The sequence below is a fragment of the Manacus vitellinus genome, unplaced genomic scaffold, assembly GCF_001715985.3.
Source record: "Manacus vitellinus isolate BGI_N305 unplaced genomic scaffold, ASM171598v3 scaffold_4_pilon, whole genome shotgun sequence".
NCBI classification, from domain to species: Eukaryota; Metazoa; Chordata; class Aves; order Passeriformes; family Pipridae; genus Manacus; species Manacus vitellinus.
This window is the reverse complement of record NW_021940604.1, coordinates 10,727,773-10,739,699: the sequence shown is the minus strand read 5'-3', so window position 1 is coordinate 10,739,699 and position 11,927 is coordinate 10,727,773. Positions and strand designations below refer to the sequence as shown.

At 36.4% G+C, this 11,927-nt stretch overlaps 1 protein-coding gene across 8 annotated transcripts in view; it reads right to left on the bottom strand.

Moving 5' to 3' along the window:
* Positions 1-1,934: 1,934 nt before the first annotated feature.
* AHI1 (Abelson helper integration site 1) overlaps positions 1,935-11,927 on the bottom strand; it is a 93,921-nt gene continuing 83,928 nt past the window's right edge. For all 8 annotated transcript variants that reach the window (XM_018078256.2, XM_018078258.2, XM_018078261.2 and 5 more), the window contains 2 exons: positions 6,754-6,833; positions 1,935-3,066 (listed from right to left, as the gene is read on the bottom strand). In XM_018078256.2, coding sequence (XP_017933745.1) covers positions 2,835-3,066; positions 6,754-6,833 — 312 coding nt within the window. In that variant the 3' untranslated portion in view covers positions 1,935-2,834. The remainder of the gene's footprint in view (positions 3,067-6,753; positions 6,834-11,927) is intronic.

Below are 11,927 nucleotides of genomic sequence, written 5' to 3'. Positions count from 1 at the left end.
GCTGATTTATGCGTTGTTCTCGATGTCTCTGCCATATCATAAAAATGTAACAGCAACTGTATGTTGTAACCACACACACAAAACCTAGAAACACCACAACAATGAAAGACCTACTATGCTGCTATCACCAGACAGCTAAAAATATCTAATATTTAGCCTTTTTTAAAGAACATATTATCTGTTTTGCTCCAGTAATGAACTTGGGTAACCCTCTAAGAATGCATCACAGAGACTTTTAGAACTCTTGTATTTTAGTTCACACATCATGGCTGAGGGAACAATTTTACAGGGCACTCATACAGTTCTTCATCTAAAAAAAAAAGGAAAATTTTCAGTAGGCAATCTAAATCCCTCTGGAATTCTTTTCTTCACTGAAATTTAAGTCCTTTAAATACTTGGACAATATTCAGCATATGTACATGATATTAACTGTAAAGTGATTTTAAGAAATATGTAGACTGCATTAACACAGAAACAAGAAGCATTATATAAAGTTTTTAAATTAAAAATCTATTTTTAAACCACTACCCTAATCCAAAATTTTTAAAAGTTGTATCCTCTTTTGTAAGTTTAAAATCCCAATAGCAATGTCTGAAGAATAAAGAATCTACTAACATCAAAAAGCAGTTTTTCTTAAAGTGAATGTATCAGCCATATTTCTGAATGAAAGTTAAAAACTGCCTTTGCCATTGTGCCATGCTAATAATTTGTTAGATTTTAGGTTGAAGGTTCTAATTTTAATATTGAAGAATCATAGACTTTTTCAAAATTTCAGATATTTTTGTTCCTTTTCTGTTAAATGAATGCAGAAGAGTAACACCAGAGTGACATGGTAAAAAGGAATAGAAGTCCCTAACCAACCATGTGGTAGGGAGGAAAAAAAATTATAAAAGCAAAACAAAAGCTATTGCAATTACAAGTAAACATCATGAAAAGTTTATTTTCAACTCTTGCATTTTCATGTTTGGCTCTTATCTGATTCCTTCTGCTTAATTGTTATTTGGAACTGTGCCTTGGAAGGCACTACTGCTGCTTCTCCTCTCAATTTGGAAAGTGTGGCAAAGCAGCTCTATTCAGCTTCAGAGCAGTGAACATAATTGGAGCCCTAGTTCGCAAGCATGAAAGGAGGTGCTGTGCCTTTGATTAGAACTACCATTTCTCTGTGGTGTTTATCTGAAGTGTTATTTCTGTCTTCAGTGTTGACAATGCCAAATTAACATTTTACAATGCTTTCCAGTGAGCTCCCAGATCTTGGCTGCTGCTCAGCTCTCCCTGACGTGGAGCCTGATGTCACTCTGCCCTTATTTTAAATGTGACCCAGGACATTTCAAGAAATGTAAAATGTTGAGATTTTTCTCCTTTATAAAATCTTTAAATTCCACACATCGCGCAGGATGGTGAGTTGAAATACATTGCAAAGGCTGAGAGATAAGAGGCAAAGAGCCCTGCTAGAATCAGGCAGTCCCAGGATTAACATAATTTTACACTATCTCTGACTGAGGAAAGACACATTACTAAGTTTCCAGTACCATATAAGCAAGCTCTATTTAGGAGTGGACTCCATACACATACTGAAAGCAAAGTAAAGCTAGGACTGCTAGCAAATATCAACTACTAGTGGGGTGAAAAAAGAGTATTTTCTGCTGTGCTTTACTTGAAAGAAAAAAGTTTATAGATTTTTCTGACTTTCAAATGTGCAAAAAAGTTATTACAATATAGAGCAACTAGTCCTCTGCATCTGGGTGCATTTCACACATCAGTGCCCAACACTGTTATTCTCACTTCTTTTTTTAATGGAATCAAGTGCCCTGTCTACTAAATAAGGACTTTCTAATTTTATGTTATTTATTGCTTCAGAGAGGGAGGAGGAAGAATTTCCTAGCAGAGTAAAAATAAACTGGACATCATCAGCCAGAAAAAATACCAACACTAACTGCTAGAAAGTATTTCATTTAATATAAAACATAAATTATTTAATACCAAAGATAATTAGTGAAGTCATCAGTAAAAGTTCACAAAATAATACTCAAGTAAAAAAACAGATTAATGACACAAGTGAATAAGGACTACAAGTAAAACAAACAGCATAGTTGGATATGAAATATTTCATTCAGACAAAAACAAAGTATCTTTGGCAAGACTGCTGCCAAAGCAGCCAGGAACTCTGACAAAACTCCAATGAATCTTCACTATGTGTAGAAAACCTCATCTGAAAAATATAACTGTCTGGAATTTGCAACACTTATTTACTTTGATAAGAATGAGTAGTCCTACTGAAGACAGTGTAGTTACATAGGTTAATTCCCTTCAGAGCTGCAAAATGCAGTCCAAGTGAGTATTTGATGTCAGAAAAATATTTTTAAAAAGCTTATGTTTTCAGGTACACGTTAATGTCAGCACTTCTTTGGAATTTTACCGTTCTGAACACTCTTCTATTTTACTTACAACATTTTAGAATGCTAACTTAATAATATATGTAGTGGTTGAGCTTGTTTTGCTCTAGATCACACTTTTTCACTTGATTCTCTGCTCACTGATCTACAGCCTACAGAAATGCCTAAGTGAAAGTTTAATCAGATATTAAATTAGGAAATGTTGTATTTGACAGTTTCAGGTTTTTTCCAGTCCAGTGAGGAGCTGAACCTCACTGTTGATTTCAAGGACAAAAGTCACCCAAAGCAGGTTAACACCATCAGTAAGTCACAACAGGTGGCATTTTGCATATTTAAGTATTTTAATTTCTTTGTTTGTTGTTAATCCTAGAGGAGAGACCGAAATTGGAGCCTTCAATGTGAGTAATGAATATCGCACCAGCATTCAGAAATAAATTATGACTATACGTCCTGGCATTCAGGCTCAAAGGCAGTATTTGTCTTTCCATTTGTGCTTAAGTTTGAGCCTCTCACTGCCTTTTTCTTCTTCTTCTTCAATTCCACCCCATGGGATGTAGGTTCATTTTCAACACCATTAGCTGTAACTGATGATAGAGGAGTATCGAGACTCATTAAGTTGTGCTGATTTTCTCTCTCATTCCTCTGTATCCTTTTCTTCTTTTTCTTTGTACCTCTAGAGGAAGGTGGATATAAAAAGAGCAAAAGAAACACAAAGTTAGCCCAAATTTAGAGCTTTTTCCACCCACAGCTGATGTGTTAGAGCAATTGTCTGCCTGTCCCCTTGAGTACAATGCTGAAACAACTACAAAAACTACTGTTCCACAGCAGAACAAAGAAAGAAAAACCATGAAGACAAAATACGAGAGCACTCCACCAGTCTACTTTATCACAGCATTGCCTTGAAAAGAACTCTTCGTGACCTTAAAAATCAGCTTGCCTTGATCAATAGTAAACAGATGTAATTAAAAAATACAAATTACTAGTCTCCTCCTCTCATAAAAGCAATTGGACTTTTATTTTTTTTTACATTCCTAAGCTCAGACATCAAAATACTTGTAATTAAAGAGAGATTCCTGGCTTATTTATTCAACAAGAATAAGATTAGTTTTTTGCATTTTAATTTACCTGAATGGGGACAGATTTACAGAATCAAAACCAACTTTAATGTCTATGCTTATCAGACTTCATACAATGCCAAAAGCATCAACCAAGCTCCTGTATCTTTCCCAGTTAATGCCTTTAACTAGTCTTGTGCATGATGTCAGGGATTTTGCAATGTCACACCACTTCTACCATGAATTTCCACTCTTGGCAGAAGTTGTAACTTTATTCAGCTGTAAATTCATAACAATACTTTAACTATAACCTTTCAAGGGCAGGTACTGTCTTTGTTCAAAATCTGTATTGTGTCTAGCAAAAGAGGTCTTGGTATGACCTGAACTGTTATGTTGAATGCTTCTGAAACGCATAAGCAAATCGATGAATCAAGACTGAGGAACGTAATGTGTGCTGTTTCCCCAAAAAGGGTGCTGCAAGTGCTCTACTGTTGGTGTTACTGTCCTAATGTAATCAGATTTTATACATGAAAATGTTTACACATCAGCCTTGCTAATGAACTGATGACTATCTGCCTATAGTTTGAATTTTTTTAAAAACTAAATTGTATATTTATGAATAAGTGGATTGCTGCAGCTCTAGTACTGGAACATCTTAAAGAAAAGGTTCTGGAGTTTAAAACCTTCTGTGTTATGATTTCTAGAATAACTGGAGAAGTACTGCAGCATAAGGAAACTGCGGAATAAAAATCATAATTTTTCAGTAATGTAAGTACCAGTGTACCAAACTGAGTGTTCAGCTGGGTCGTGTGCAAATTCATGCAGAGAGCACTACAAAACTGTGCAGCTCAACAGAACTGTATAATAGGAATATATCTAAGGAGATAATGTCTGTATTGACAAGTAGTATCTAATCATTAATATTCAAAGGTTACTATGAGGTTACTATGCTGGTTTCCAATGTAAAGCCACTCTAATTCTGAGAAGCAATTTTCATCTTTTTATTATTTGAACATCAGATGCGATGACGTATCAAAACAAGACACTTAGATTGAAACCACTGAGCATCTATTATATGGACAATTCTCTGTATCTTCCAGAGTCTGCAGAAGATAGGTTAACTGCTTGGCTAAGATAAAAGTCTACTACCATCTTGCATAAAATTTAGCTTTCCCACTGCAAAACTTTAATTTCCATCCAGAAATTCTCAAAGACAGATATGTCTTAAGCACTTTCCATTCATTTTCTTTTACAGCAGGTATCATGGCCAAAATGAATACTGCTCTAATAAGGCAAAACAGCAATCATTCATTTGGCATACTGAGTTGTGCAGGTGTTTACAGTTTCACTTCTCCATATTGAAAGCATGTACTTGGCAATCACATCTCACTTGATTCTTATGAAATTTATTTACTACATAATTCCTATCATATACATAGATGTGACATGGATATTAAGGTATTTTCACAGAAAACAGAAGAATAACAGTACGTTTTAGGTGAAGCAGCTATTTAAATACAGGTTGAACTGGACCTCAAGTCATGTTGATACTGCTGTTAGATGCTAAAATAGAAAACTTTTCCAGTTAAGATGGCAATACTAGCATGCATGTGATTTTTAAGGATATTTCAGACACATCAACTGCAGTAAGCAAGAAAACTACAGCTCTGTCACAGCCCCTGCAGGTCATGTTTTTGATAACAATGAAGAGAGACTTTTCATGAAAAATAGGCAGCCATGTTTCTGAGATGTTTTATTATCTAATCTGTCCTGTATAAACAGAAATATGTGAGATCTGTCAAACTAATAGCACCAGCAATGTCAGAGGATCCTTCTCTCTTTTAGCTCTCAAAATAAGGCAGAAGCTTGTAGTCTTTTCTGAAAGAAACTTGGTACACACAGTCACTGCTATGAAGTACTATGACATGGAGCATGCATGAATTCAGACTGGAATCTTTGTGATGCTCCCTATAGTTCAGGAGGAGGGAGCACATTTCAGTGACTCAGGCATGTAGGTTTCTTCTCTCACCTTTCCTAAATGTAACTGAAGTGGTTTTGGGGCTCTATTTCTTCAGTGTGACCTCTTTGTCAGGACAGTCTTAGTTTCCACTACAATGAACATTTCACATTTGTTATGACTCAAAATTCTTGAATTTGCTTAAATTATTTGTGATTCCACATTTTAATTTAGTAACTACGGTGGTAGTGGATCAAGGGTTGGACTTGATGATCTCGGAGGTCCCTTCCAACCCAGCTGATTCTATGATTCTATGATTAATCTGCAATGGCACATTTTTCAGTGGATGCCCTGGAAAGATCACTCAAAATAGTTGTTTCCTGAAGTTCTACTATGGAGTTGAATCATACCAAATTTTTGATACTGACTTCTAACAGACTGTATTAACCATCACAGTAATTACGCTTTTAAGGCATTTCCTTCCTTAATGTACATACTATCAGAATAGTTATGCCCAAAATTCAACACTGAATTCTGTCAATGTGTAGTTATACAGCCCATTCCTCATCATACATGAGGGTTAAACTTTCCACTCACACCTTATTTTCAAACCTAGATACAGACAGAGATATAAAATTAAAATTTAAAAGCAGGTTAAAATCAGATATGTATCTGCATCTACAGCATATATGCACAGATTATTTATATGGGGAGGGGACCAGTGTGGAAAACAATCAGTGAAATAACTTTTCTTAGGTGACAGATATAATGGGAAACACAGGAAGTATTTTCAAATACACTTTTGAAGTACAAATGGTTATAATAGCTAAAGATATTGTGGAAGCTCTTATTTAAAACACTGAGATCTTATCTGCTTACAGCTTTCACGCAATGAACAGATATGATTTTTAAAAAATACAAGTGTCACCATCAAAGACGCTGGTTTGTGCCTTCTTAGAATGTGACAATCTCTCGCAATTCACATTAATTAATTTTTAGAAGGTGCAAAAATAGTTTAAAGTTTGTAGCAATAAATCCTAATACATAGCTAAGGCATGCCAGCGGACAGCCCCATATCCTGAGTCATATCCCCGAGTTTTGATTGTCATATACATTATAGCCCTTGCTTTTTTGGGGATAGAGTGTGTATGCACATCTGTGTGTGCAGATATACATGAACTGTAACTTATTTCACATTTCGAGTGTGAAGCACGCTCTCACTGATAATCTTAAAGCTAATTCTTGTTTTGCTTGATAAAACAAAATAAGCCTTCGAACATTTTCATAGTTTTCAAACAGCAGTTGTAGAAAAAACACTGCAAATTGTTTTAAGTTATTTCTTGCTTACTGTGTTGCAGGTGAGTCTCTATCTGTGTCACGCTTGGAGACAAATTTTAGGTCCCCTGACTTGCTGATGACTGGTGACATCTGTGAAAGAAAAAAAAAAAAAGGCAGGAAGGTAAAAAGAAGACAGACAAGAGGGCCAACACATGTGCATAGAAAACCCACCAGCTTCCTGAATAAGGAGAGAATATACCTCGTTTGATAAAGAATGTCTATCAGCCATAAAATGTTAACTCCTATGTGGTTACAAACAAGGAAACAGCACCCTGCTATAAAAAAAAAAGCTACTTGCAAATAAAAGACAGTTTTCAGGTATATGTAGAAACAGATGGTTATGAATCTGCTTGAAATCAGCTTAAAATACACATGGTCTGTAAAGAATAAAGTTATTTCTGCTCCTACAAGATTAAAAGCACAATGCTAAAAAGACACCTTATTGCATAGTTTTAACAAGATAAACCTGTGGGTTTTTTAAGCCTGCAAGTTTAACTCAAAAGTAGTTGAAATCACTCCAGGTTACTTTATAATTCAGGGCTAGGAAGACCCCCCAAACCTGGAAAAGTTTAAGTAAATTCTCTCATTTCCACCCTAATTAGTGGGTCTCTATACAACTTGCTCCCTCTACAAACAAACCTCTTCTAATTCTAACAGGTCTCACAATTACTGCAAGAATTCCCATAAGGAAATGCTAGTGCCCTTCCTGAATCTTCAGGAACAGATTATTTTATTGGTTTAATATTTTTCTACTGATTGGGAATAAACAGGATCAAGCTCTCATTGACTTACTGAATTCATATGAGCACACTGCCCACAACAACCATGTTCAAACATTAGTCATTGGAATTAGTCTGCTGAAAAAACACAGATTGCTGGAATAGTTTAGACAAAAGTCAGCCTATTAGAATACAATAACTAGCTGAGCTAGGAAGAAAAATCATGTACTTCACACACAAAATCCTTGTTAATACAGCAATAAACTTGAGACTAAGTCAATGGTAAAAGTAAACACAAAAGAAGGAAATATAATGCCACTGATATGAAAATACAAAGGAGTGTTGTAAAGGGAATGACTCCAAGTAATTAATACTTCCTTCAGCACTTACAGCCTTGTGGTTCCCTGCCATACACAATTGTGAATTCACTTCGCTTGCAGTCAAAACAAAATCTTTTTCTGAAAATCCTGTGTGAATGATGTTGGACCATTTTTTAACCCTCTTTTTTGAGTAAATATTACAGAATCTCCTCACTGTACTAATACTATAATCAAATATAAACCATTCCAAAGAACAGTGAGGTAGAATTCCCTGAAGTGCTACTATAGAAGACTGACCTCCTATAAAACTAGACTAAGATTTTTAACACTTTCAGACACATAAACACAGAAAATTATACCTGTTTTACAGTTAGAAGATTAAAATATCCACTAAATTAATGTGCCTAAGTGAAAATTCTTATGATCAAAAAACCTCATCACATAGGCTTTACATATTAAAGCACAGCTCTTTAGTATAAGTACCAAGGAAAGAAAAGCACACAATTGGAGACATTCCACTAGCTGTGTTCTCCACACATGGCAACTAATGAGAATTCCTAGGGTCTGTAGAGAATGACTCCCAATTCTCCACAGCAGTGTTTGAGTATGATAGGTTTCTTACCTCATTCCTACAAACTTTAAAGCATGTAATGAAGAGGGAACTAGGTACTAGATCTTTTTGAAGTAGATCTCACTGCTGCTACCTTCTTTTGTCTACACTACATACCTCTGTGTCCCTCTTAACCTATTCCTTGAACTACTTTTCCCATCCTAGGGATGTAAGAAATAACTACTGAAGGAACAAGAGGGATCAGCAGCAGATCCAAGGAGCTGGTGCAGGAGCTGGTGAAACAAGGGGATGAAGCAGCAAGAGGAGCACAGCAGAGTAAATGGAGGCTGGAAAAATAGGCAGGAGGTATTTGGCTCAGGAGGTGGTGGTAACATTTACATGCTGAGAATTCACTGAGGACATATCAATGTAAGGAGCAAGCCAGAGAAGGCTAGAGTTTGGAGGAGCTGAAGAGGCTGTTGATCTCATCTTTGTCCATTTTGAAACCTCTCGACCACTTGTTATACACAGGCAGATCTCCAAGGAAGCTCCAAACGGCTCTGCACTGTTGTCACTATGTCTGTACTAAGATTCAGTAAACCTAGCATTGGACCAGATATGGTGTTAGTTATTACATTCATCCAGACTGCAGATCTTAAATATTAATACAGAATTATTAGGGCAGTGTTTGTTTTAAAGAAAACACCCTAATATTTGATACTTATGCATATTTTTCTGTTTGCAAGAAAAAATACTAAACATAGTACAAAAAATTAGCTCCTTTGTAGAGTGCCACTAATGGTGTTCTATTTTGTTGCCATATTCTAATTCTCTATCCTTTGAGAGAAACAATCCACCAGAAGGAGAAGAGAACATCAGTTCATATCAACTGCAGAAGCTTGGATTTTCTGAAGTTTCCTTTGCTTTGCTTATGATCATAAAAATTGTAACACAATACATATTTTCCTTTTCTAAAAGGCTTGCTTGCTTTACAGCACATTTTTTTTTCATACTTACTATTCTCTGTGATGCCACACAAGAAGCAACCAAGGCAATACAAGTAAAGGCAAAATACACAAAAGTATATCAAGTTCCTAATCCCTGCTGTAGAATTCACACCAGTAAGTCAAGCAGTAAACCCTCCCTGTGCAACTCATGGAAACAATCGGATATATCAGAACATACTTCCTAGCAGAAGTTGCAGCAGAGGACATCTAAAGGAAATACTAGTGCCAAAGTCTCATCCCAAGTCTACATCTTTGGCAGTACTTTCCTCTAGGCTGTGCAGAGGTGTTACTAAGACTGATGGTCTGCAGAGGTTCTCTGACAGACTAAGAGGTAGATGGACAGAATGGAGTGCTGCAGAAGATCTATTCAGGTGATCCAAGCCATGACAGCAAATGAGCTTGCTCTGTAGCCTACTCTGCAGAGAGGAACTCTCCCATAAAAGTTGTTTCTACATAACTTGATCTAATAAAAGATTCACTGGATTAGAGATGGCAAGAATGAACATGTCTCTCTGCCTTTTCAGACTAGTCTTTCAGACTCGGTATTCAGTTTTTATTTTGTTTTCTATTACACAGTCCATGGATAAAAGACTCATAGTCATGTGTTTAACTCCTCAGAACTCTGCTGATGCCTCCTGACAAAACTGTTATAACAAGTCAAGTTTGAGAGAGATGTGGTGACACCACACTCATCATTTTCTTTCTTGCTATTCTGCACCCGTCCACACACTTCCTGATTAAATGAACAACTGGCAGGGATCTTTGCTAGCAGAATTACATATATGTCTTTTGCCAAGACTTTCCTATTTAAAATGCAATTAACTTATAATTGCTTTTTTCCCCTTTCTAGCATTTTTAAGAACAATTCTATCTAAATCAGATTGACCGGGTTCTAACCCTTATGCCTAACAGTATTAACTTAGTTGTGATCATCTAGTGGAACAATGGTTCTGTATACCACAGACATTGGCATGGATTTCTATCTTCTGCACAAAAGGAAAAATCTGGTGGGTGAAAACTGTAAGCATGGCTTGACGAATACTGTATGTCAGAAATCAAATCCACAAGATGAGTATTTGAGGGACAACAAAAGGAGGAGGAGGAGGAAGAGTGGAGACAAGATACTTCAGACTGAAGTAGTATGGTTTAGAGCAGTTGTTTTCAGTCTTGAAGTCTCGGCCTTTGGGAATTTATCTGTGGTCACAGCTTTGCCTAAGATTTGCATAAAAATAGTTTAATTCTCTTCAGAAAGAGGCTATGAGGACCCAAGGAGAAAATGTGGGGAAGAGAGAAGCTAGCTTGCTAGTGAGAGCTATCTTAGTAATATGTGTCCCTCAACAGTATTTTTGGTTCTGTTTGACCAGTTCAGTGGTTCAGCCTGATTCTTCCTACCTTTAAACAGACTGGGCACTTACAGTAAATGACTATTTAATCTCTTCTTTTTTTCCCCTAACAGATAATTATTTGCTTATAAACCAGATACCTTCTCTTTCTTAAATACTATAGACAGAGGCATAAACATTTTTTGAGACACAACGCATAGCTACCAGCTTACAAAGTAGTAACACACATGCTTAAGAAAGGGTAATTCATCTTGCAGGTGCAGTCACACACTGGAGGGAAGGGATGCCATCCAGAAGGACCTTAAGAGGTGGGCTGATGCAAACGTCATGAAGTTCAACAAAGAGAAGTCTAGGTCCTATAAACAGGTCATGGCAAATCCTTGACACATGTTGGGTGGAGAAGTGGATTGAGAGCAGCCCTGCAGAGAAAGACTTGGGGGTGATGGTTGATGAAAAACTCAACATGAGCTGGCAGTGTGTACTCACAGCCCAGAAAGCCAACTGTCTCCTGGGCATCAAAAGGAACATGGCCAGCAGGTTCAAAGAGGTGATTCTCCCCCTCTACTCTGCTCTATTCCAACACCTTAGCATTCTATGATTCTATAACTCTAACTTGAACAGTAAAAACTGCATTTTAAAGGGAAAACAGAACACCAAGAAATAGGAAACTACAGAACTCAAAGGTGAAATATGTTAATGTTGGGTAACCTTTCAGAAAAATGGTCCATTCCTCATAAGATGGTGCCACAGTAACATTTCCTTCAAAAGGAGGATTTCTTAAAGAATAATCAAAGTCATTACTACTTTGAAAGTAGGATTTGTAAAGATATATCTATTTCATAATGCCATTCAACAATTTATGTGGAAGACTACACAGCAGCTTTGCAGACCAATTCTAGAAAAGCATAGTTTCTTTCAGCCTAGACATCAATACTTTCAGAAAGAGAGATCTGTAATCATATTAGCAATGAATGAAGCCCAGACTTACAAACTTCACTATAATACATTCTAATTCAATTGAATATTGCTTTTTTAATAGCTGCAACCTCTCTGAACCTTGAAAATGAACACACTTCGCGATGTGTCGAAAGTCTTCAGCTCTATTCACTGCAAGAGTTTCATTGTATTAATTTCTCAGTGTTTCCCTCATTATCATAATCACATCTTCCTATTCCCTCCTCCTCTTCCTAAAAGGTAATCAGTCACTGAAGTGTTTCCCAGTAAACTGAAGAAAGGCACCATTAT